A 27,927-nucleotide genomic window follows, 5' to 3' on the forward strand; every position below is an offset into this window, starting at 1 on the left:
CATTGGCTGTTCAGTGAACCCACATCACAGTACAAATAAATTATATTTAAACAAAACACTGATGCATAAAGAATGTATATTAAAATTAGCGAGGTTTTAAATTCAATATTTGTAGAAGATTTGCCGTATGGGACCGTCTGAAATGTTTACACACTGTGCTAAAACGTAGCTGCCATCCAAGCGTTCATTCAATTGACTTGCATGTTCTATCTATCAAACACTGTTATTAAAAAGCATGTCTAAATGTTTTTATGTTTTGCACTGTACAATCATGTGATCAGTACATTTTTTAGTTTATTGGGGTAGCTGACACGAAGTTGGCATGTCAATATTTTCTAATTTTTTATAACTGTTATGCATGCAGGCAGCTTTTTTAACCTCATAGTAATTGATGTAGCCTACTGCATGGAATAATAATCAAACTTTTAAACATTCATTTGTTACACTGCAGGATCATTTACACCGAACTAGTCAAGTTAAAAAAAACACAAAAAAAACATGGTGACCATTTACAAGACCTTTACACATGGTTTATACGGTTTCAATTTTAACCTAAAATATTGATGTGGCATTCATTTTTACTCAATCATTTTACTGCATTTGTCATTCAAAAGAACAATTTGACAATGTGGCTCAAACATTTGTCATGAGCCTTTTTGTTCATACATTTCCATCACTTTTTAATGAAATTTGATTGGTAAATATTTGGTCTTCAAAAAATAGCATTATTTTAGCAAATATTTTAAAAAGTAAATGTTTTATACTTAAACAGAGGATATTTAAGGTATAATGTAGTTGCCCCCGTACAAGCACACCCTGCCCCAGCCTAACTCCCAGTGAAAATTGTCTAGAACCGCCACTGATGTATTCTATAAACAAATTAATCTACATTGTGATTGGATCAGTAAATTGTGAGTCCACTTTGAACATTTTTCATAACAAATCTATTCCCCCCACTGAAGAAAAACAAAGTTTAATGGGGGCCTTGTTTTTAGCCCTTGTTTTAGCTTGTTTTAGATTTTCAATAGCTACATACATTTGCAACATTTTAAATGATAACATTTAAAAATGATAAATATTAGATCACATTACTTCAAAATCAACATTTAGACATTGCATGAGATGATTTCACGGTTCAGGAACATTTTGCAATGTATAGTGAGTGACAAACCGGTGTTATGGAAAGGGCTGTGGTAGTTTTGTCACTATTTTATGTTTTGGGAGAAAATAAAATCTCCTGCCTTTTACTCTGGGTGGCTTTAGCCCCATTGTACTCTATAAATATGCATAAAATATATCCTGTAAAACATGTGCTGGAGCATATTAAATTGAACATTGATTACTCTAGCGACTTTTGTCAAAATGACAAGGAAACAATTTATTTAAAAAAAATTTCAGTGCATATGCAAAACATTTTGGGATTTATATGGAAAGTTTCATTAAGAAGAAATTAAATACTGGTTTACAGTTGGGTGGAATTTACATACAGTAATGAAATACTTCAAAGGCCATGGGACAGACTAACATAAAACTTATCTTATAAAATTATAAATATTAATGGGGAAGTTCCGCATTCATAAAATGAAATTCTGGCTCCAAACCATTATTATAATTATTTTAATAAATTATTTCCAACAATATTCTTGAATTTTTATAGGCAAAAAGGCCTATAATATTGTGTAACCAGTAAGTGGCACCCTTTTCCTCTTGTTTTTCTTTCTTTTCTTTTTTTTTCTCTGTCATCTGTTTATTGTTTACTTTTGGTTATTTTACATTTGAATGAACATCTCTCATTGTACTGTTCTTGTATAGCCTATACAGCAATAACAAAGATTATAACTAAGTGTGTAATTGATCATATCTACTGTAAGTAATATTCACCAAAGTAAATCACAAGTTATGAATTGTCCATGTGTCTAATTGTCAGGAATACAGGACAGGATCGAGGTTGTTCGGGCTTATATCTCATAAATAATAACAAACTAAACTTGTAAAGAAGCAGCTCTGAAATCAACAGCAAAAACAGTAAATAACAATCATTTAAAAGAAAGCTGAGAGACTCAGCACTATTTCATAGTTTTACATCAAAGTCTTGTTTGCTGAAGCAGTTCCATGTCATAAAATGTAAAAAAAAAAAAAAAAAAAAAAAGATTTCAGGTGACTTTATGTTTCTAATAAGAAAATCACGCGCCTGACTCCCTGAACACTCACCTTGATCAAAGTTCTTTATAGGCCCACTGGTGCGCATAATCTTGAAAGTTTTCGATCAAGAACACTTAAATTCCTTCATAAACAATAGTACACTTTTAAATGAAATACTATGAAACGCAGTTCTTGTCTAGCTAGCTTGAAAGTCTAGCTAGATGTAGAATTGAGAAAGATAAATTCCGAAAATGTATTTTCACTGTACTTGCGCCTGCACCGCAGCAATAATGAAGAAAGAGTGACAGGACGCTGTTAATCCACTTCTCCTTTCCTTGAGATCTGTTGAGAGATTGAAGTGACGTATCGTGATCGTTTTCAAGAACAATATTATAGTGATGTTGAACTTTAGACTCAATAGTGTGTTGAAAGCACACACGCGCACGCACGCACAAACATGCGCGCGCATTTCTGATTACTGAAGAAAATGTGCAGAAAGATGTATATGATATACACATAATCAGGGTTGGGAGGGTTACTTTTGAAATGTATTCCACTACAGATTACAGAATACATGCTGTAAAATGTCATTTGTAACATATTCCGTTAGATTACTCAAGGTCAGTAACGTATTCTAAATACTTTGGATTACTTCTTCAACACTGGTAGATTTTTTCACTTGTTTTGACTATAAAAACTCTGCCAGTACAGTAAGACAAAATACACATGTTAAAAATACATTCTCTGAAAAACCGAAATATCTTATGCAGTGTTGTTTCTAAAACAAGATAAATCAAACTGATCTTGTTTTAAGGATTTTTAACAATACAAAAATTATTATCAAGAATATGATTTTTGCTCTAATATCAAAGGTCTTAGTAGAAAAAAGAAATTATGATCCAACGTGAATTTTCTTGATAAAAAAATATGATTGTGCCTGGTAACATGTGCATGTAAAATGGCTAGAAATAGCATTTTAGCTTAGCGTAAAGCTGACAATTTACACAAGGTTTATTTCTATTTCTTGTGCTCCAAACTTACTTCAAACTTACTTCAAACTTCTCTGTCTGCTCGTATGAATGTAACACATCATAAGAAAGTGTTTCACCGCAGTTCAAATACACTTTGGATCGCATCATTTATATGTATAAATGTTTTCCATCTGAAAGGACTAAATATTAAATAAAACAAATGACAATAAAATGCAAAGTAATCTCTTCAGTAATCAAAATACTTTTTGAATGTAACTGTATTCTAATTACTAATGATTTAAACTGTAACTGTAGTGGAATACAGTTACTTAGATTTTGTATTTTAAATACGTAATCCCGTTACATGTATTCCGTTACTCCCCAACCCTGAACATAATAGTGTGTGTGTATATATATATATATATATATATATATATATATATATATATATATATATATATATATATATATATATACACTATTTTTAGAACAGTAGATTGGGTCAGCCAGTTCAGATTTGATGAGTCACTAATTGTGTTTCAGAAAGGCTACTTGTCAAGGTTATCAGCAGCTACAATTCTATACCAGGTCTCATTTTTTTTAGGAGGAGGACAGCTGATAGCCTATTATTACACCAACAATTGTTTTATTAATAAAACTTAACTCATTAAAGTTTAGCAAAAACATTAATAGGCCATTTAGATTTTTTTTTTTTTTTACTCTGTATATATTATACAAAGCTATGCATATGAATATACTGTATACATTTTTATTTTGTTTCCTAAATTGAAAAGATAAAAATGACCGACATCTGTAGAAATTCACTATTCACAATCAGCCATGATTAATTTAATCAAATAGTGAAAGTGTCCAAGAACAAGACTGTTACTGAGATTAAGCTAGTTGTATTCAGCTGGTCATGTGATTTTAAAACATTCTGTTCTCTATACTATCAGAAAAAAAAAAAAAAGTATTAAACTGTATCTTAAAGGCTTTTACTTTTAAGGCTTTAAAACACCAATTAGAGAGAAAAGGGTACTGTGTATGTGCATTGTATTTTCCAGAACAAAACATGGAGATATACTTAAAGGTACATAAAACAAACAATTAACTCCAGCTAGAGGTATAAAAAGGTTCCTCCTGAGGGTACTACTGCCCCTTAAAAGTAAGGTGAGTGTGTGTGTGTGTGTGCAGAGGCTACCTTTGGCTACAGTTAAAGCTACTGAATATGTCCATGTATTGCCCATAAAAAAAAAAAAATAAAAAAAATATTTACTAATAGTTTGCATGCATAATAGCATGTATCCTTTCTGTCGTGAATACAGAGAGAGAGAGAGTTAATTTAGAAACAAAGGACTTCAATATTTCTTGTATATAAATAAAAAACAAACAAACATTCAATTGATCTTGTAATGGTTAAAGTGAAGTGTCATTCAGCAAATTGACCACTAGATGGAGATCTTGTACAGTGATCTTCCTATTTGGAACTCATGATAAAATAAACAATCAAGATGACTCAGATGTTCACTCCATAAAGGCTATCATTCATACTATCATTTGACTGGTCGTTTTTGTGAATACTGTACATATCTACACCAATAGTGCAGTGAATGTCGGCAGGAGTGAATTAATAAAAGAAACAAATCAAATAATATAAAACAAAAATAAATAAAAATAAAATAAAGTTAACCAATTTTATACGGGTTTTTGCTTGAAATAAATGTTGCATTTTCATCTTAAAATGAACATTGCAAATTCAAGCCTAGTAACCCAAATGATTGACATTTTAAACAGTACAAAATAATACGTTTATAGTACAATATAGAATATTTAAGTTTGTGCACCTGCTCTCATGTTTAAACAGAGTTAAGCAGTTTTTGCCCAATCTCAATAAGACGTTTCCCTGTGTCAATCTGGCAAACTGAAAGATGCTCCCTGATTGGTCAGCCTGTCATCGCCGGCAGCTTTGATTGGTTACTGTGGTTTCCATTGAGTCATCAGGTTTGGTTGTGTTGCGTTTTTGTCGTGGAGCATTTTTGACTTCGTTTGCTGTCAAACTTCAGTAAATGTTCAGTGTACCTCTTTACCATCTTCTTCATAATTATATGAGGTAAGATTAACCTCCTTCTGCTTTCAGCATGGTGTTATTGTAAGATCTTCGTTGTGTTTTGCTGTTTTGTTTCAGAGCTGTTAGCTGTAGCCAGTCTGCACCATCATAATATGATGAAAAAAAAAAAAAAAAAAAAAAATTTTTACACTAATATTTAGACTTATGTCTTACACTCTCTCTTATTTTATACTGGATCACCAAATCATGCATTTATATACACACAATCAAATATCGCACTCGATCAGTGCTTTAACCCGTGTAGATTTGATTTGACACTATTTATATTGAAATATGGCTAGTTTGCTTCTCTTGCAATTTTCTCTAAAAGATCAGCGATGATGAAACAAAGATCATGTTTACAAAATGCTTTATTACATATCAATTTGTAGTGTTGCAAATTATGTGTGATGTTGAGATGAGAATCACATTAAACCTTATTAAATATCATCAGAAGTGGGTAGAGTAGCCAAAAACTGTACTCAAGTAAAAGTACAATTACTTTGAAAAAGAATTACTCAAGTAGAAGTAAAATTACTAACATAAATAATTACTTGAGTAAGAAAGTATCTGATTTAAAAGAGTAATCAAGTAGTGAGTAACTCGTTACTTTCACAAGTGACATAATGGACGTTAGCCAAAGTATTTCTAGCAAGTCAGTCCACTGTCGGCCATCTTTGGAACGCTCCCGGGAGAATATTTCCAGTGATGCCAGTGCAGCTCCTATCTACTTGAATGGAGAAAACCAAGATCTCAAAAACAGTTGGTCAAGATTACGATCAAAGAACATTTTAAAATCAACAACAAAATCTGACAATACTGGTATCATAAATTGTGATTCTTTACCTCAGATTACACTAAAAAACAAAATTTTCCCGGCTTCATGAAATTACTCTGACGTCACACCGCAGGAAACCATGCTTCCGGGTTTTTCAAGCAGCAGATTTCAATGGTGGAAATAGGCAGAGCTGCAGTTTTAATAATCTTTTAAGCTTTCGATTGAACAATATTATTTACTGCATTCAAAATAAATGCAAAGACATAATTTTTGCTGTAAGACAGTATTTTTATTCACTTATCCTTTCACAAACAGTAGTCCATTCGTGGTGGTGGTGGAGACGGGTCCTGTTCCTCCCGTTATATCGTATATGGTAGCTTTGATCATATAAGATCATTGTTAGATCAAATTTGACTTCATATCTGTCAGCTGTCAGTGACAGCACTTTGGAAATTAAAAACAGCAGTTTGCGATCAGATTTTGCATGCTTTCTTCAAAAAAAGTTTTTCCTGATACAACGATCTGGTGGAAGCCCAAATCTCCAATAATGTGTGGGAAACAGGGTGCTTCAACCCCACAAACAGCACCTTTTGGGCAGTTTCAGCGCAATTTGAGCGAAGTGCCCATAGACAGCAGTTCTTTTCTGGGCTACCAAAAGAACCAACATGCACGTTCTAGAGTTGATTGACGGTATCTAAAAGATGATTGGTTATTTTAACTGTAAGGTGGGACTTCGTTTCTACATCAGTTGACCTTTGGGCGCTCGGAGCTCCTTGGTTGGGCGTTCCAGTTTCTCCCATTCATTTTAATAGAAGTGGCCCATCTCTGCTAAATAATATCTGACATTAACTCGCTGATATTCCATTACATAATACACATTTAACATGTATTACAGAATTATTATTATTAATGGAAATTCTGTCATCATTCAACATCATGTTGTTCCAAACCCGTATGATGTTCTTTAATTCATGCAACACAATAAGGAGATATTAGACAGAATGTTAGCCTTGGTCAGCATTTAATTTCAGTGAATGTGTTCTTTTTTTCTCTATTTTAAAGTGAATGGTGACCAAGACTGTCAGTCCCTAACATTCTGTCTAACATCTTTTGTGTTCCACAGAATACCGAAGGTCACATGGGTTTGGAACAACATGAAGGTAGGGAAATGATGACAGAATATTAAATTATGGCTGAGCCATCACTTTAAAGAGATAATTTTCATTTTTGGGTGAACTATCCCATCATTTACTTACCCTCATGCCATTTCAAATATGTATGACTTCCTTTCTTCTGCAGAACACAAATTATGATTTTTAGAAGAATATTTCAGTTATGTAGGTCAGTACAATGCAAGTGAATGGGTGCCAAAATTGTGATGCTCCTAAAAACACAAAGACATCATAAAAGTAATCCATATGACTCCAGTGGTTTAATCCATGTCTTCAGAACTGATATGATAGGTGTGGCTGAGAAACATCCATTTTTAAGTCCTTTTTTTGTTAGAAATTCTTCTCCCTGCCCAACAGGGGGTGAAATGCAGAGAAGAATGTGAATCACCAAAAACACAAGAAAAAGAATGTTAAAGTGAACTGTTTCTCATCCACACATATCACATTGCTTCTGAAGATATTGATTTAACCACCAGAGTCTTATAGATTACTATTATGCTGATTAATGTGATTTTTGTTTAGCTTAAAATGTTGCCACCCATTCACTTGTATTGTATGGACCAAAAGAGCTGAGAAATTCTTCTAAAAATCTTCATTTGTGTTCAGCAGAAGAAAGAAGTCATACACATCTGGGGTGGCATAAGGGTGAGTGAATGATGAGAGAATTTTCATTTTTTGGGTGAACTATCCCTTTAAGGCTCTTGTCAGATCTAGATGAATTTGTCAATAAGAATAAAGTTTTGGAAAACTTTCTAGTAATTCTTACAGTGAAAACGAGAACAATGTCCCACAGGAATATTATATATAATGCTGAAATATAAACCAAAGCAAGATCATGATTTATTAATGCCTACTTTCCCTATTTCATAGCTTTTAGTTCTTATTTCAGTGTAGTTGCAGTATTCATTGTCGAATTTAGATCATATAAATGCAGAGTACGCAGCCAGTAGGGCATCAACCCTGGTCGCAGAACACTCTCTTCGACATACGATCGGCTCTCACATTTCTAATGCGTGCATCTCGCTGTCCAGCACGTGCAGAAATGCTGTCTGTTCGCGCTCCAGTTGTCAATAACGTGATCGGCAGTGCAAAAAGCATTTACACTTAACTTGGATATTTACATGGATTTATATAGTAGGCAGTTTAATATAATACCCCCTTTAAACCTACTCTAAAGTAAAAAATTTTTCCAAAAATTAAATGTAACGGAATAAATGTAGCGCACTAAACTGTATCTTAAAGGCTTTTACCTTTAAGGCTTTAAAACACCAGTTACATTATACATTTTATACAAATTCTTGTTTGATTGTTTTGTCTTTAACAGTCATGGTTTTATATTTACTTGAACTGTGTTAGCAGATTTTAATATATTTTATTGCCATAAATTGTTTCTAGGGCCTTAATGTGATGGTTTTCCTTTCGTCTGCTTATATAATTGATATTGAAAGGTTTTGACTTGAAAAAGACAACTATGGGTAAACTTTTAGTTTCAAGTTTTTAGGTTAAAATGTATATATTTCTGTCAGATAAAGTAAGTTTCTAGATGCTTTAACTGCTCACAGTTTCAAGTTTTTCACCACTTTTAGGCTAAATAAAGTTTTTTAAAATGAGTTATAGGCTCTCTAACTTCAGAAAACCAACACAAAAAGTTTGTATATAAATATTTTTGTATTTTTGGACCATTGGCTTATAATGCAATGAAAATTATCATTTTGACCCCATCTAGAAAATAATAGATTACTCAGTAAATGTGGCATTTGATATTTTGGCATTTATCATTTGTTTTTCTTTCATCAAAAAAAAAAAAAAAAAAAAAAAAAAATATAGAGGCAGGACCTATGGTTGAGCTAACACGGAATGACGCAAACAGTATTTCTTTTCACATTGTTTATTTTGATATGTTTTATTGTTTTACAGTTCATGATGGAGACATGCAATTTATATACACTGGTGGCCAAAAGTTTGGAATAATGTACAGATTTTGCTCTTATGGAAAGAAATGAGTACTTTTATTCACCAAAGTGGCATTCAGCTGATCACAATGTATAGTCAGGACATTAATAACGTGAAAAATTACAATTACAATTTGAAAAACATTTTCAGAACTTCTTAAACTACTTCAAAGAGTTCTCATCAAAAAATCCACCATGTGCAGCAATGACAGCTTTGTCAGTTTGTCCAGATACTCAGGTGACATTTCACCCCACGCTTCCTGTAGCACTTGCCATAGATGTGAATTAAAGTACCAATTTCCTTCTGAAACTGCAAAATCTGTACATTTTTCCAAACTTTTGGCCACTTGTGTGTGTGTGTGTGTGTGTGTGTGTATGTATGTATGTGTGATATATATATATATATATATATAAGATAATAAATGAAAAAAAAAAAGAAAAAAGATTGGCCCTTTTCTTTGAAGACAGTCAAATTACATTTCTTAACCTGTTTTGCAAGTTTAAGAAAATTAACCTTTGTGCTTGGAGTAGGCCCGATGTGACTTTGATAATGTTTCATTTTGAAAATACTCAAAATACAACTGCAGCCCATGTGAATCCTCCAAAAAGTGTGCACATTGTGGCTCTGTGTGCTAACAAAACTCAACCAGTGGCATAAATTTGGGGCAGGACTATCTGTTTGTGTACAGGAAACCTGTTTGAAAACATTTTTTATGCTATTCCATTTGTTTACGCTATAGTGGTGCAGAAAAGACACAAATTAAAAGTATACTTAAAGTTAGCTCATGTCCCATTATAGTGAGTATAGTTGGGGATTTCTATGAGCGTGTCTTGGTTTAATGTCATCTGGAAAACGCTGTCTGCTCAGATCTTGTCCGGATTACGGGAGCCTGGTTCCCCCTAAACCCAATCCGTTATGGCCCAGAGGAACAGATCACATGGCACATCTCACATTCTTCAGAGTCTTAGCAGACAGTCATCCAGATAATATCCCCATGATACTCAGATTGAGAGGTGGAGGGACCTACTGTAAGTTTGGAATATCAGGTTTTTGTCCCCTGGAGCACCATGTGATTTTATTTTTTCATTCTTCTTCTGGACACCCTGAAATTGATCCTCATGGCTTTCCTCTTCCTCATCCATCATTTGAAGGATTTAAAGAGGAAACTATTCATGGTATCGCAAGCTCTCTTTAGCCATCATATATATGTGAGTAAGATTTTGGCATTGTCAGATATTCTAGCATTCCCATCTCTGTACCTGTTACCTGTTTTGATATTTTTTGAACTTAAATTTATTGTCTCAAAGAATAATCTTGGTTAATCAGGGTGGTTTTAGGCCTGAAGAGTTTGCTTCAATTTCCAGATGTTAATTGAGAACTAGTCAACTAGTGTGGTTGGATGGAAAAGAAAGTCTTTAGTCTTTAAAGGTCAAAACATTACAGGCACATTTAAAGGAAGTGAGCAGAATTTTCTGTTTGTGTTGTCACCCACTTAAATCTGGACATAAGTGGGGAATTCCTGCAGTAAAATACTTGACCGAGACTGGGTCAAAGATATGACTGTTGTGATCAGAAATAGAGCTATCATAATGATTTATTTTCTTTTCTGAGACGGTGAATATTTGTGGTCTATTTCTTGATTCATTACTGTTGTTGAAGGGTCATATTATAAGAAATCAAATTGTCCTTGAAAGATATAAGAGCTTGATGCACTATGAAATCACACTGTAACTTTCAGAACTAAAACAAATGTCATCCCCGGTCCAAAAAGATCATTTATTGAAACTAATACTCAATTACACAAAGTGAAATTTTGCCAATTTCATCATCCTCTGCGGACGTTTCCCTCTCCTGATGGTCATTCATCTTTAAGTTTCTAATAACGTTCTTCTTTCTGGTTTTGGCTAGACATGTGTCAGTTACGTAACCTGCATAAGATGTAATTTCTGTAGTTGCATCCACTGAAAGACTTTCTTGCCTGTTTCAAAAAGTTTGTGAAAGTGACAGCACTTTGGATCATGAAAAAACATTTAACCAAATAGTACATAGGTAAACAGCAATGGTGTTGATTTCGAAGTTGCTGTTGTGTTCAGATAATATCATATTAGCTGGATAGCTAGCTAGCTAGTGGCTACCAAGCCTCATTAATGGTTTACATGACAGCAGGACTATCTAGCCGCTAGCCTGCTAATACTTTCCAACCAGCTGATTTCAGAACTGTGATTCATTTAGCTTGTTGTGTGTGTGTAACTTTGCCAAACTGCTTGCGTTTTTAGAGAGACATACCTGATCCGATTGTCTAGATGATTGTCTCAAACCAGCCCATCTGGCACCAACAATCATGCCATGGTCCAAATCACTGAGATCACATTTTGCCCCATTCTGATGGTTGATGTGAACATTAACTGAAGCTCCTGACCCGTATCTGCACTGCTGTCACACGATTGGCTTATTAGATAATCGCATGGATGATTGTTGGTGCCAGATGGGCTGGTTTGAGAATTTCTGTAACTGCTGATCTTCTGGGATTTTCATACACAACATTCTCTAGAATTTACTCAGAATGGTGCCAAATACAAAAAACATCCAGTGTGCGTCAGTTCTGTGGATGGAAACGCCTTGTTGATGTGAGAGGTCAACAGAGAATGGCCAGACTGGTTTGAACTGACAAAGTCTACCATAACTCAGATAACCGCTCTGTACAATTGTGGTGAGAAAAATATATTCTCTGAATGCTATTCTGAGATGCGGGTTTGTGCTGTTTTGGCAGCATGAGGGGTACCTACGCAATATTAGGTGGTTTTAATGTTGTGGTTGATCGGTGTGTATATATATGTAGACAATAATAGCCTATAATATGACTTTAATCATTAGCCTTGTTAAAGGGGTATCTGTTCGAGAGTGTGTTTTCTGTTTTTATTTGCACGGATACTGTCATGTTTACTGTACACTGGAGCATCTTGAAGTTAATTTAATTTCCAAAGTAATTTCTTAATATCCCAGTGTAATGGCTTGCAGGGTGAGCAGCAGGACATTTTCGATGAGAACTACATTTCTGCATTTTCTAAGACTTGTCCTGATTTGTGACACACAGTTTTGTTATGAGGTTACTAGGTGGTTTCTTATTGCCCCAGATTATAAGATCCTATGATATTCTGGTCTCTAGATATGGCTCAGGTTTCTCCTTCGGTGGAAGCCTGTTTTTTTTGTTTGTTTTGTTTTTTCACTCGTTTTATTGTCCACCAGACAAACATCTGATTTCTCAGAAAAGTAATAGCACACCTGCGTGATTTGAGGTATTATTCATGTCCGTAGCTTAACATTCTCGAAACATTCTCTTAGCAAGTACGTGAATGCAGGCATTTCTAGCTACACAAGCTCCATTCCGTGCTTAGTTGCTCTCCATAATGTGTTAGACCGCAGTTCATAACACAATGCAAGTACATGTTGCATTCTCAATGTTGCCACAAGGGGCGTTATAGTGGACATTGTGAACTGTCTTCTGATTCTAGGGTGAGTTTCCTCTTTAAAGTCAACTTCTGAAGAGTATATTGCAGAGCAAGTAGCTTCAAGTCAACATATTTATAGCAACTTACCTAAATGAAATCAAATTTAGTTTAATGGCACGGACTTTTGAAGGTAACTCTATTGCCCCCTTGAGTACTAAGGTTTGTTACCATCATAGACACTCAAGAATGCACGTTATGTATGTTCAACTAGACCGTGCTTTGACAATGCATTCAGGCCTAATGCTTGGGGTGAGGACGGGGTTTATTCAGATCTCTTGCCCTATATCAATAATAGTGACGCTTACAAGCGCTACTAAATATTTACTTGAGTAATAATAAAAAGAGCAAAATTTTGAGTAATAGTCAGAAGAGAAAATGTAATAAGCAGAAACAGTTAGTAATGCTAATCCAGTTAAGACCAACCCCCACCTCCTTTTGACATTACTAAAATTACTTTTGTCCATCTATTTCCTCCTTTCTTGCCTTTCTTTTCTTTTACCTACTCCTGTTCTACCCCCGTCCTGCCTCTCTCTCTATCTCTCTGTTTCTCTCTTTCTTTCTAAGGAACCAGAGTCTGGGACACATATGGCTTTGTATGATGAGAATATCTTGAAGAACCCTTTTTACCTGCATCTGGAAAAACTCAGACCGGACCTGCTCAACAGGGTGGCAGAACTTCATGGCATTGTGAGTGACTGCTGCACTTCAGACGTGATTAAATCTAGTGTTGATTAAAGTTTGAGGGGCAGTGGGGTTCAAAAGTCCACTTAGAAAATCTGACATTCAAAATCTAATCACAATTTTTGCACCAGTTTTAGGTCACTAGTCAAATACATTTGTGAGTTTGATGACATTAAATGAGAAAGATATAAATAAGATAAAGAAAGGTAAATACAAGCAGTTTCACAAGTGGACTATTGAACCCCATTGTATGTCTCACTCAGACATTATCATAATGGCATGCATGATTATGCATAGTTTATTAGATTAATGTTTATTAAAGCTTTAAAACAGCTCTCAAAAAGAGCTTAGACACATGTGAATGCTGTTTGTGTGTTAAGGCAGATATTTATGACTTGTGAGAGAAGAGAGGAATTTTACAGTTAATAAATGGAATAGAATTAGTCATGTATTTGCTCAGGTGACTGTGGTCAGTTCACATGCTCTCTGTGCAGATTCAGCACATGAATTGATTCATTTATGAGGGTTGTTTCAGTCTCAGCTTCATGTCCATTCATGCAGAGGGCTCTTTACTGTTGTGAACTAAAATGCTATGTGGTCATTAAAGTGTTTTCTTTAAAATGTCATCATTTACTCACTCACGATGTTCCAAAACCAGATGACTTTGGCCATGTCCACACTAATCTGTTTCTGCATGAAAACTCTGTTTTCAGTTTTCTAACATCATTGTTTTCCAAAGTATGTGGTAATAGAGAATGCCATTCTAGTGTGGATGAGAGGTGTAAATGCAAATCGAAATTGTAAATGTAGCTAAATTAATGGGTTTTCAAACTAAATATTTTAGGGTGGATTTGGCATTTATTTCTTCTGTGAACACAAAAGTAGATATTTTGCAAAGCATATGATGCATTGTGATCTTGTGACACATGAGAACCAAGGAGAAGATTATTAGTAAATAAAGATTTACTATTTGGTCAGTTTCTCATAGGGCTGGGTGATATGGATACAAAAATTATATCTCAATATTTTTCAGCCTATTGATGTTATTCGATATGTACTGTATGTCGATAATTACAGTTGAAGTCCGAAGTTTACATACATCTTACCCAAATACATTTAAACTCAGTTTTTCACAATTCCTGACATTTAATCGTAGAAAACATTCCCTGTCTTAGGTCAGTTAGGATCACTACTTTATTTTAAGAATGTGAAATGTCAGAATAATAGTAGAGAGAATTATATATTGCAGCTTTTATTTCTTTCATCACATTCCCAGTGGGTCAGAAGTTTACATACACTTTGTTAGTATTTGGTAGCATTGCCTTTAAATTGTTTAACTTGGGTCAAACGTTTTGGGTAGCCTTCCACAAGCTTCTCACAATAAGTTGCTGGAATTTTGGCCCATTCCTCCAGACAGAACTGGTGTAACTGAGTCAGGTTTGTAGGCCTCCTTGCTCGCACATGCTTTTTCAGTTCTGCCCACAAATTTTCTATCAGATTGAGGTCAGGGCTTTGTGATGGCCACTCCAATACCTTGACTTTGTTGTCCTTAAGCAATTTTGCCACAACTTTGGAGGTATGCTTGGGGTCATTGTCCATTTGGAAGACCCATTTGCGACCAAGCTTTAACTTCCTGGCTGATGTCTTGAGATGTTGCTTCAGTATCCACATAATTTTCCTTCCTCATGATGCCATCTATTTTGTGAAGTGCACCAGTCCCTCCTGCAGCAAAGCACCCCCACAACATGATGTTGCCACCCCCATGCTTCATGATTGGGATGGTGTTCTTCAGCTTGCAAGCCTCACCCTTTTTCCTCCAAACATAACGATGGTCATTATGGCCAAACAGTTAAAAAAAAATTCATTAGACCAGAGGACATTTCTCCAAAAAGTAAGATCTTTGTCCCCATGTGCACTTGCAAACTGTAGGCTTTTTTATGATGGTTTTGGAGCAGTGGCTTCTTCCTTGCTGAGCAGCCTTTCAGATTATGTCTATGTAGGACTTGTTTTACTGTGGATATAGATACTTGTCTACCTGTTTCCTCCAGCATCTTCACAAGGTCATTTTCTGTTGTTCTGGGATTGATTTACACTTTTTGCACCAAACCACGTTCATCTCTAGGAGACAGAATGCGTCGTCTTCCTGAGCATTAGGATGGCTGCGTGGTCCCATGGTGTTTATACTTGCATACTGTGGTTTGTACAGATGAGTCTGGTACCTACCTGGTACCTACAGGCATTTGTAAATTGCTCCCAAGGATGAACCAGACTTGTGGAGGTCCACAGTTGTTTTTCTGAGGTCTTGGCTGATTTCTTTTGATTTTCTCATGATGTCAAGCAAAGAGGTACTGAATTTGAAGGTAGGCCTTAAAATACATCCACATGTACGCCTCCAGTTCAGTACGCCTCCTATCAGAAGCTAATTGGCTAATTATGTAAAGGTTTGACATCATTTTCTGGAATTTTCCAAGCTGCTTAAAGGCACAGTTAACTTAGTGTATGTTAACTTCTGACCGACTGGAATTGTGATATAGTCAATTAAAAGTGAAACAATTTGTCTGTAAACAGTTGTTGGAAAAATTACTCGTGTCATGCACAAAGATCATTGAGATTATGTTGTGAAGATTCAATATGTCGCCCAGCCCTAGTTCCTCACGCAAAGCTATCATATAACTTCAGAAGTCTTGGAATATAACCGGTGAGTCATTTGCAAAATTGGCTTAACCAATGGTGTGAGTTTGTGGTGGGACTAACTGTTTGTCCACCAATGAAAGACAGGGGGAGTTAGTGCCAATAATGGCGCTGAAATGACATGCATTAGCTTAAAACTAGGTAGATTTTCAACACCTCAGGCTGGTAGGTTTTTGAATTAATTCATTAGAATGGGCAGTTTTGAAATGGGAATACAGAGAATGTATGAAATTGCTTCATAGATTCTGGTACCGTGTCGTGGAAGTTTACGGGTTGGCTCCATAACAGCAGCCCAGTTTGACGGATACGTGATTCAACCTGCTGAGCAGGGTTACCAGACGCTAGATGGAAAGGTATGTGTCTTCCACATAAAATCTCACAGAAGTTCCTCATGTGTCTTCTTAACTGAACTGCTGTTTTGTGTGGTATATATTCCAGGAAGTGTCCATAGAGAATAACCAGGTCCGACTCGCTTCGGGGTCTCTGAATCCCATTTTGGTCTCTATCCTGTTTGAAGAGACTTTCTACAATGAAAAGGAGCAGGCCTACAGTGTACTATGTATTGCGCGGCCACTGGACTCTGACCACAGCCCTGGTATTGCATTTATTTGTTCGGACTTCATCCTAACTTGGTAGGACATGACAAACTTGGGGTGTCAAGTAATTTTTTCTGTCCTAACTGAAATGTAAATGCTTTGTTAATTGACACAATCACAGCCAATCAGAACAAACTTGATATTTAATATACAGCACACCAATCTTTTTCAACCTTTTGATGATATTTGAGATATATATACTGTGTATATATATATATATATATATATATATATATCGATATTTATGTATTTGCTCTGAAATAGCTTATTTATTTTTTTAAATCCGAGGAACCATCATTTAGACTAAACAGCCATTGTAATGAAATAGATTTATTTATTTAATACATATTTATAGCTAAATACTGTAAAAAAAAAAAAAAAAATCACTTTTCTATAAGGTTCCATTCGGTTCCATTAGTTAATGCATTTGGTATAATGAACAAACAATGAACAATAAATATTTTTAAAGAATTAATTACTTTTTGTTAATGTTAGTTAATAAAAATACAATTGTTCATGTTAGTTCATAGTGCATTAACTTGTGTATACAAATACAACTTTTGATTTTAAAAATGTATTAGTACTGTACACAGTATGTTTAACATTAACCAAGATTAATAAATGCTGTAAAAGGATTGTTCATTGTTCATTCATGTTAACTAATGTTAACTAATAGAACCTTATTGTAAAGTGTGACCAAAAAAAACAAAAAACAAAAAAAAAAAACATCGTTAAATCATCTTGTTAAATAAAAACATTTTTTTTCACTTAATGATCACCAAGATTGATAAAAAAAATACATTAAAAAAATGTTTTCAACAAAAAATGTTTTGAACAATCTTTTTATTTATTTTTTAGTAAACATTTTAATAAATGATACAAAAATGCCACATTGGGACTTCTATGAGCATTTTGAGTGATGGTGAAAAACAAATCTTTGAAACTTTTGAATTGATTTAATGGAATGGACAGTTTTGAAATGGAAAGTTTAAATCTCTATCTCAGTGCCTTCGCACTCTTGAGCCATGACAAAGAAGAATCGGCAAACTGGTCTGCTGGCATGGCCTTTGGAAACTCGGCCTAATAAAAGGGCATTAAAATCATTATGATATTCACAACGTTGCGTAGTTTTTAATTGCCGGCAAAATCATCTCAAATGTATCATGAATATTCAGTATGTCAACTAGCCCTAATATATTACAGCTTGTTTGTTTGAATGGTAATTTGATTGAATTGTTTTCATATGATTTTGTTTATGGTTGTTTCATAGAAGAGTTAAGCTCTGTTTCTGCTCCATACTATCTGAAGAATATCGATGATGTGAGGGAATTCTTGGGCCATCATGCTGAAAAACTGGTCAAATATGTGGCCACCTTCTGTCGTTCTTTTAAAGAACAAGAGAGGAAAGGCCTCCGATATCAAATAGTAAGAGAAACTTCTTTTTATATTTGCTTTTATTCACTTCTCACCTGTTTCTTTTTTCTTTTTGTGTTATCCCCTTTTATCCCTCCCGATTTTACACTACAATATTTCTTACATCTCATTTTGCTCCATTTCCACTTGCTTTGATCTTTTACTACATTTTATTAATTTATTTACTGTGCTTTTATTCTCTTAAGTGCTAGTCAGAGCCTAATTACATATATATATTATTTCCCAAGAGAAGTGGGAGTTAAGGAAATGCCCCAGTAAAAAAAACAAACAAAAAAAAAAAAAATCCTAAAGGAATGCAATAAGAAACTTGTACAGGATTCCTATTGGAATCATCATTTAAAAACAATCCTATGGGATCCTAATGCAAATTTTCTAATAGGATTCCAACATAACACAAAACAAAAACATAATAGGACTATTATGATTACTAATGGGTTAAACAAAATGCCCCTTTAGCACATCAAAATGTAAATAATAACTGTCCAGCAGCAAAATATTATTTCAATACACACAAGTAGAGTTCTGATAAAGATTGCACAATACAAATCAAATAAGTACCTACTGACATTTTTAGACATTTTCCTTTATACGAATCCTGTCAGAAAACCTTACAGACTAATATAATTCTACTTGCTATCTTTTGGTATAAGGAATACTTAATAATGTGCCAGAAGTAACTTTACCAATAAAATGTATAACAATAAACCACGACAGGGTGATCAGGACCCCGGTGCGAAGCAGAGGACTCTTGTATCACTCTGAAGGGGTTTCTTTATTTGCGATAACAACCAGCTGACTGTACAGTATCCCGCTTATTACACAGCTACTAACCAAATAAATAAATAAATGGACATAAAATATTGATTTGCGATGAAATTATGTAATCTGAGAAGAAGGAAATCATTGAACAGCTGGAATCAACCTCTGGTTTGTTTCGAAATTCTGTTGGTTTTTATTCTGAGAAAATGACCATCTGACTGCTCATTATTCAGCCATTTACGAGACTACTTGCCAAATAAACAAATAAATGGACATTTAAACATTGATTTCAGTTTAAATTATTTTATTAACTTACTTGTAGAGATTGCACAGTGATCTGAGAAGCAGGAACATTGGTTCACAAATACCGGGATGAGTGGTCTGATACGTGGATGTGTGGTTGTTACTGAGAAATATCAGACCGCTAGATGCCGCCATTCAATCAGAATCGAGCATTCCAGAGAGCCATGTAATAAAGTTGTTAAAATTGTAACATAAATAGTTTTCTTGTGTTTAAATCTTAGTGTGCCTACATTATTAACATTTACATTTATTCATTTGGCAGACACTTTTATCCAAAGTGACTTACAAAAGAGGAATAATACATCATAAGCGATTTATCTTAAGGAGACAGTGGTACGAAAAGTGCTGCATTGCAAAGTTTCACAAGCATCAGAATAGTAGTATCCAAGACAGATTAGAGTGCAACAAGAATATATATAATAATATTTATCTTTTATTGTCTATGAGTGAATGGTTAAGTGCTCATGGAAAATATGTGTTTTTAGCCATTTGTTGAAGGCAGAGAGTGAGTCTGCTTCACGGATGGAGTTGGGAAGGTCATTCCACCAACGTGGTACAGTGAAACCGAAAGTCCGGGAAAGTGTTTTGGTGCCACTTTGTGTTGATACAACAAGACAGTGCTCATTAGCCGACCGCAGGCTTCTGGTGGGAACGTAGCTCTGCAGAAATGATTTTAGGTATGCTGGAGCAGACCCAGTGACTGTTCTGTATGCCAGCATCAGAGTCTTGAAATTGATATGTACATCAATTGACAGCCAGTGAAGAGAGACAAGGACTGGTGTAACATGCACTCCCTTTGGTTCATTAAAGACCAGACGTGCTGCTGCATTTTGGATCATTTACAGGGGCCTAATTGCGCATGCAGGGAGGCCTGTAATGAGAGAGTTCAGTCTAGTTATGACAAGTGACTGAACAAGAAGTTGTGTGGCATGTTCAGAGAGGAAGGGTCTTATTTTCCTGATATTGTAGTGTAAATCTACATGATCGTGCTGTCTTTGAGATGTGGTCTGTGAAATTGAGTTGGTTATCGATGGTTACCCCTAGATTTCTGATCCAGCTGAACAGTGGTGATGTGTTGTGGGTTAAGTTGCAAGTGGTGTTCCTTCATCCATGCCGAGATGTCTGCCAAACAGGCTGAGATTCGAGCAGTCACTTTGGTGTTGTTGGGCTGGAAAGACAAGTAAAGCTATGTGTCATCAAGAGAACCCATGTCCTTGAATGATGGGTCCCAGTGATGTTGTGTATATAGAGAAGAGAAGTGGCCCAAGCACTGAGCCCTGAGGTACCCCAGTAAGTACTGTAGCTGATGTGACTTGGACGCCTCACCACTCCAGGCTTCCTTGAAGGACCTACCTGAGAGATAGGACTTAAACCAGTCAAGCACAGTTCCTGTGATGCCCAGAGTAGAGAGGGTGGACATTAGGATCTGATGGTTGACTGTGTCAAAGGCTGCAGAAAGGTCCAGTAGAATCAGGACGGATGATCTGGATCCAGCTCCCGCCTGTCTCAGCGACTCAGTGACAGACAGCAGGGCAGTCTCGGTGGAGTGTCCACTTTTGAAACCTGACTGATTGTCATCCAGTAGCTTGTCCTGTGAGAGACAGGCAGAGATCTGATTGAAAACTGCCCTTTCAACCATTTTTGCCATGAATGGAATGAGAGAGACTAGTCTGAAGTGTTCTACTTGTGTGGGGTTAAGTGCAGGATTTTTAAGCAGCAGGGTTACTCGAGCCTGCTTAAATGTAGTGGGAAAAATGCCTGTAAGTAGAGATGTGTTAATTATTTGTGTGAGTGCAGGTAGAATGGACGGAGAGATGGCTTGGAGAAGGTGGGAAGGAATGGGGTCAAGGGGACAGGTGGTGGGGTGGTTGGAGAGGAGGAGTTTAGAGACCTCAGTTTCAGTCAGAAGAGAGAACATGGATATAGAAGAGCTGCATATAGGAGGTGGGTGTTTGAGAAGGTGTGGTGCTGAGAATGTATTGCTGATGGCTGTAACCTTATTGGTAAAAATTGTGGCAAAGACATCTGCTGTCAGTGAGGTGTCGGGCGGTGGAGGGGGAGGACAGAGGAGTGTGTTGAATGTTCTGAATAAGCTGCGAGTGTCTGTTGATCTTGTCCTGGTAATAGGATGTTTTTGCAGATGTAACATTATCTGAAAAAGATGCAAGCAGAGACTGATACTTACCCAGATCTGCTGGATCTTTAAATTTCCACCATCTCCTCTCAGCCGCCCTGAGGTCAGTCCAGTGTTCACGAAGAACGTCAGAGAGCCACTGGCTAGGCAGTGTCATACATGCTGGCCTAGAGGAGAAAGGACAGATGCTGTCTAGACAGGTTGTTAAAGTATATCCTAGTGTGTCTGTGGCAGTGTTTACATCCAGGGTGGAAAATAAGTTTTGTGTGGTAAGAGAGGTAGAGACAGCAGTGGAAAGGTGTGTGGGTGAAAGAGAACGGAGGTTACAGCGAAAGGAAACCAAAGGCGGAGTCTGTTTTAATATAGATGGGAGGGTCATGTTGAATTAAAGTAGTGATCAGAGACATGTAAAGAGGTAACAAAAATATTTGTGTTTGTACAGTTACATGTAAAAATGAGGTCCAGCTGGTTGCCCGATCTGTGAGTTGCTGTAGTGCTTAGTCTTTCCAAGTCAAATGAGGCCAGAAGAGCATGAAGTTCAGTGGACTGGGGCTTGTCTTGGTGTAGGTTGAAATCTCCAAGAACCACAAGTGGCCTGCCATCTTCAAGGAAGGAGGACAGCAGGATATCCAGCTCCTCAAAAAAGTTTGCCATTTGACCTGGAGTGCGATAGATTGCAACAATATGGGTTTTTGTGGGTTGTATTGTAGTTTTAGCATGGAATTCAAAAGAAATACTGTTACATAGAAAAGAGTGTGGTGAAAATGTCCAGTTGTTTGAAATGAGCAAACCTGTTCCCCCACCCCCACCGGTTTGTTGAGGGGTGTGAGAGAAGAAGTTGTTGGAGAGAGCAGAGGGTGTTGCTGTATCCTCTGGACGTATCCATGTTTCTGTCAGTGCGAGGATGCTGAGGGTGGACTGTGTGGTGAAGGCGGGAATGAAGTCAGCTTTGTTCACAGCTGACTGGCAGTTCCAGAGTCCAACCGAAAATGAGAGCAGAGCAGGTGCTGATGTGCAAAGTTTCCGTAGGTTGTGAGGGTTGCTTTGTGTCCTGCATCTACACTACCGGTAAAAATTTTGAAACACTCATTCTTTATTATAATTTTTTTTTTTTTTTTTTTTTTTACATTTTAGAATAATAGTAAAGTCATCAAAACTATGGAATAACAGAAATGGAACTATGGGAATTATTTTGTGACTAAACAAAATCCTAAATAAATCAAAACTGTGTTATATTTTAGCATCTTCAAAGTAGTCACCCTTTGCCTAGAATTTGCAGACATGTACTCTTGACATTTTCTCAACCAACTTCTTGAGGTATCACCCTGGGATGCTTTTTAAACAGTATTGAAGGAGTTCCCATCTATGCTGGGCACTTATTGGCTGCTTTTGTTTATTATTTGGTCCAAGTCATCAATTTCAAAAACGTAAAAATAAAAATGTTAGTTTTATAATTAAATAAATTAATATGTTGGCACAATTATATTTTTGTCTACAAAACTAATTTCAAACATTTAAGCATACGCCTTCAGATCAAAAGATTTTTAAGATCATGAGAAACATTTCAGTCAAGTGTTTCAAAACTTTTGACCGGTAGTGTGTATCATGTAAACTGTCTGTAACAGATAACAGGGATGTGCTTGAGGGTACATGTAATGCATGGAGTAGACATATGGGAATGTATAAGGCAAATAGTAAAAAAAAATTAAAAAATATACTTAAGTGCTATGGTGAGTGGTGCCTTGTCGGTGTCCTTGCTCGGTGGACTCGCTGGTCTTTACACAAGTAGGGCTTTTCATGAGGGCTGCCACTTCTGCTTCTGTGTCAGCATTTACATCAAATAAACTATAAAAATAAATGTCCTCTCACTTTCAACTGCTTTTATTTTCAGCAAATTTAACGTGTAAATATTTGTATGAACATAAAAAGATTTCACAGACATGTGACTAACAGAAATGGAATAATGTGTCCCTGAACAAAGGGGAGGTCAAAATTAAAAGTAACAGTCAGTATCTAGTGTGGCCACCAGCTGCATTAAGTACTGCAGTGCATCTCCTCCTCATGGACTGCACCAAATTTTCCAGTTCTTGCTGTGAGATGTTACCCCACTCTTCCACCAAGGGACTTGCAAGTTCCCGGACATTTCTGGGGGGAATGGCCCTAGCCCTCACCCTCCAATCCAACAGGTCCCAGATGTGCTCAATGGGCTTGAGATCCGGCTCTTCGCTGGCCATGGCAGAACACTGACATTCCTGTCTTGCAGGAAATCACGCTCCGAACAAGCAGTATGGCTGGTGGCATTGTCATGCTGGAGGGTCATGTCAGGATGAGCCTGCAGGAAGGGTACCACATGAGGGAGGAGGATGTCTTCCCTGTAACGCACAGCGTTGAGATTGCCTGCAATGACAACAAGCTCAGTCCGATGATGCTGTGACACAGACCATGATGGACACTCCACCTCCAAAATGATCCCGCTCCAGAGTACAGGCCTTGGTGTAATGCTCATTCTTTCGATGAGAAACGTGAGTCCGACCATCACCCCTGGTGAGACAAAACCGTGACTCGTCAGTGAAGAGCACTTTTTGCCAGTCCTGTCTGGTCCAGCGAAGGTGGGTTTGTGCCCATAGGCGACGTTGTTGCTGGTGATGTCTGGTAAGGACCTGCCTTACAACAGGCCTACAAGCCCTCAGTCCAGCCTCTCTCAGCCTATTGTGGACAGTCTGAGCACTGATGGAGGGATTGTGCATTCCTCGTGTAACGTGGGTAGTTGTTGTTGCCATCCTGTACCTGTCCCGCAGGTGTGATATTCGGATGTACCGATCCTGTGCAGGTGTTGTTACACGTGGTCTGCCACTGCGATGAGGACGATCAGCTGTCCTTCCTGTCTCCCTATAGTGTGTCTTGGGCGTCTCACAGTACAGACATTGCAATTTATTGCACTGGCCACATCTGCAGTCCTCATGCCTCCATGCAGCATGCCTAAGGCATGTTCACGCAGAGGAGCAGGGACCCTGGGCATCTTTCTTTTGGTGTTTTTCAGAGTCAGTAAAAAGGTCTCTTTAGTGTCCTAAGTTTTTATAACTGTGACCTTAATTGCCTACCGTCTGTAAGCTGTTAGTGTCTTAATGACCGTTCTACAGGTGCACGTTCATTAATTGTTTATGGTTCATTGAACAAGCATGGAAAACATTGTTTAAACCCTTTACAATAAAGAGCTGTAAAGTTATTTGGATTTGGATCTTAAAAATACAGTGTCCTGAAAAAGGGACATTTCTTTTTTTGCTAGTTTATATACACGCCTTAATGCTGCTTAGCACAACAAAGCTAGTCAAGAGGGTAACCGAAACTAAGGGTGAGATGAAAAACGAGGGAATAAACGTGACTTCAGTACACCGTAAACAAACAATGCTAAACTTTAGCAATAAACAATGCTCTAAAACAAGTGAAGAACTGTTTAGAGACACTAAAAACAATGCTAGTTTCACACACAGTAAACAAACAACTCTAAACCTATCAGTGAATACACTAGGACACTTCAAAACAATGTAGCACACACACGCTTAAGCAACGTAAGTTCAACACAATACAACACAGTAAACAAACAGCACAAGTCTTGCGATGAATACTACTCCAAAAAAAGTGAAACAATGTAATAAACACACACTTACACGCAACTGCAGACTCCTGTAGATAGATTGCTTTTCCAGCGATACATTATAATTATTAAATGGGTTAAATCCTTTTTGCTAACATTTATTGGTCAGCTGATGAGACAAAAACATTGCTCATGTAGACACTTTGATGAAACGATGTTCATTACACATTTCAAGGATTCCATTTTATTTTATTTTTTTCAAATCTGTCATACCATTTTATTTGATAACTGTTGTTAAAATTGCCCCCAAACTCACAGCCATTAAAGAGATCATTGCACTGTTGCTGGTAGCTACCAAGATATTGTAATTCTTTAACCAGAAACCTGGAGTTGAAATAGACACTGTATTTGCTTGGATTCAAAGACATCGAAACTTTAGATAGCAGAAGAAATATGTTGGGCATCAAAAAATATTTGTTATACTTCATAATCAGTTTGTCTCTGGCAGAGACCGAATTCTAGTGAGCATGTTCTAATAAAGTGTAATCAATTTACTTGGCATGACTTAATTGTCCTAACTGCACCCGGTATCCCCCACTGTAGTAACAGGATTATGTATTAAACTATACTTTTTAAAATTTCACTTTCAATAAATGTCATGTTCTCAATCCTTCAGGACTCTGTAAATACCCTCTACACAAAATGTCTTCAATGCCTGTTAAAAGACTCTCATCTGGTAAGTTGTTTTAACCACAAATCACTCTAATACTGATATTCTCTGAAAGGCTAATGGTGTAAAACTCGTCTCAGAAGCTGTTTTCGAGAGAGGAGATACAGATGACTCTAGTCAAACAAGCAGTGGAGGTCAGTTGTCAGCTTACTAGTTTTATTGTCTGTTTCTTTCTCTCCCATTTAAAAGTTTAGCTTTAAAAAAGAAAGTCCTATAACTGTGACATTTCATATTTGTCTATTCTTTGCATCTGCAGATGTACATCCATCATGGCATCTATGATCTACTCTTTAGTTTTGTTGGAACTCTTGAAGCAAGTCGGGTACTGTTTTTCCAAATATAACCTTAGTTTTCACCTGAATGTGTGTTTTTGTCTTCTTTACGAACATGAGGACGCACATACTACTCATCATGAGTTTTCTGAAACTGGTATAGAGCGCAACAGTCAAGTTCTGGAAGCAAAAATCCCATTCATTTTCTCCATAGAGAAAGCTGTGGTGATTTGGCTTAATTTTTTAAGGGAAGAAGTCACAATGTATCATATCACTTTTAATGTCACTTCGGTATATACGCAAGTGTAATAATGATTGAAAGCACACTGCACATACAGATAGGAGAATGAATTATACTAAATGTAAAAAATAAACAATATACAAAAGCACACAGTATACACATAATACACGATAGATGGTACACAAACATAATACTGATTTACAAAATGTTAGCATAGTTAAGTGATTAAATGATGCTGAAAAACAGTTTAGAGCTTGCAAATGTGCACCTCCAGAATCGAAGCCACTGAGAAAGTAGGAGGACACTGTTGCACTGTTGTTTTATGATATTTATTGAAGATTTTCTTATGACAGGATGCATCATTCAACAAAAGAACACGATCTTTAGAGGATCTGCGGCAGAAAGACCTTGGTGTGAAGTCAGAATTCAGGTGAACTTTCTCTCTTTTCTGTCACTCTGTCGTTATTTCGCTATTTCATTAGTAGTGTTCGATACGGCAGGTTGCTCGTACTTGGAGTTAGTGATTTTACAAAACCCTAATTCTAAGTATTAAACTTGTTAAGAAGAGGTGTGTTGTAACTTTAAAGCAAACTTTGAGTTTGCCAGATGATAAAATGGCTGAATTTATTTTTTTTATTTATACTTCTGCGTCGACCTACGCTGTAGCCTGACCAGCACCTCTTCAAAAATGTAACTGTGTGTCACGTCGACGCAGACCACAACAGCTGTGATTGGTCCACTTTAACCAGAGACCGCCCCCAGGATGATAACAAGGATGCAAGGATGTCTGAGGGATCGTCACATTTTATCCAAGTTTATTTTAATATCTCTGCATTATGATACATTGTATTTGGAATAGTGACCACTAAAGCAATCGTCTCAATCAGGAGCATCTGCTGTTACAAGCGAAATGCACAAAAGATATCTGTTTACAACTTATAAACTTTAAAAGCTTTTTTCTCCAGGCCTTTACTTGATAAGCTATTCATTTGATATGCGAGTGAAAAAATATTTTTTTGTATTCTACTCGCGAACTTTCCAATCAGCCCGATGAGTTGACAGTATGTATACACTAATTTTATTTCATAAGTTATGGAACCGGAACACTTCTAATTTTTCAGCAAATTAAAAAGCACCCGGTAAGAGTTAGTTATATTGCCTATATGCATTGTAAATTATTTAAAACAACACCCATTTTGTGTTATTCAGGCGAGTAGTTGTTAATTAATTGAACGATTTCTTTTTCATTATGGAACGTCAAAAGAATGGCAAAATATTTTTGTATGATTATTTAAGTGACTCAAGAGCAAGCATAAACTACTTTCCTCATTTATTTTCAGGCAACATGTATAACAAATAATATGTATTTAACATGTTCACATACTTTGAACACATTATTGATGCTACAACAATTTCATAAATACTTTTGAATCCAGAAATTACATTGCTTGCATTGCTTGTTTATTTATGAAACAAAGTTAGAATTTTGGCTGTGTACTCACAGAACGACGCAGACACACCAATGCAGAACTATAAATGCAAACCAATGCATTGGCCACTACACGGAGCCTACGCCGTAGGTTCGACACAGAAGCATAAATCATCCTTTACATTGAAATAGGGCACCAAGCCATACCTAGAAACCAGAATGTCATAGAGACTTGGGAAATCATGGAAAACATTGTCACGCCAACTGTTTTGCATGGGCAAGCACCACTTACATTTTCTTCAGAAAATGAAAATGTTGTTTTTACAGCTTTTACACTGTGCAAAATATCTTTTGTGTATTAACAAACCGACTAAGTTGATCAGTTTGTCTAGATAATTTTTTATATATATTGTTGTCTGTGTTTTGCACA

General features: G+C 36.3%; 1 protein-coding gene across 5 annotated transcripts in view; it reads left to right on the forward strand.

The window, feature by feature from the left end:
* The first annotated feature begins 5,101 nt into the window (after positions 1–5,101).
* LOC127437448 (ankyrin repeat domain-containing protein 27-like) overlaps positions 5,102–27,927 on the forward strand; it is a 61,406-nt gene continuing 38,580 nt past the window's right edge. The window contains exons 1-10 of one of the 5 annotated variants that reach the window (XM_051692370.1): positions 5,136–5,223; positions 7,122–7,158; positions 13,197–13,319; positions 16,247–16,357; positions 16,443–16,599; positions 17,871–18,025; positions 25,502–25,561; positions 25,636–25,689; positions 25,812–25,877; positions 26,422–26,498. In XM_051692370.1, coding sequence (XP_051548330.1) covers positions 5,180–5,223; positions 7,122–7,158; positions 13,197–13,319; positions 16,247–16,357; positions 16,443–16,599; positions 17,871–18,025; positions 25,502–25,561; positions 25,636–25,689; positions 25,812–25,877; positions 26,422–26,498 — 884 coding nt within the window. In that variant the 5' untranslated portion in view covers positions 5,136–5,179. Of the gene's footprint in view, positions 5,224–7,121; positions 7,159–13,196; positions 13,320–16,246; positions 16,358–16,442; positions 16,600–17,870; positions 18,026–25,501; positions 25,562–25,635; positions 25,690–25,811; positions 25,878–26,421; positions 26,499–27,927 lie in introns of all 5 variants that reach the window. The other 4 variants (XM_051692373.1, XM_051692371.1, XM_051692374.1 and 1 more) reach the window with 4 other exon arrangements.

This window comes from Myxocyprinus asiaticus, chromosome 48 (genome assembly GCF_019703515.2).
Source record: "Myxocyprinus asiaticus isolate MX2 ecotype Aquarium Trade chromosome 48, UBuf_Myxa_2, whole genome shotgun sequence".
NCBI classification, from domain to species: domain Eukaryota; kingdom Metazoa; phylum Chordata; class Actinopteri; order Cypriniformes; family Catostomidae; genus Myxocyprinus; species Myxocyprinus asiaticus.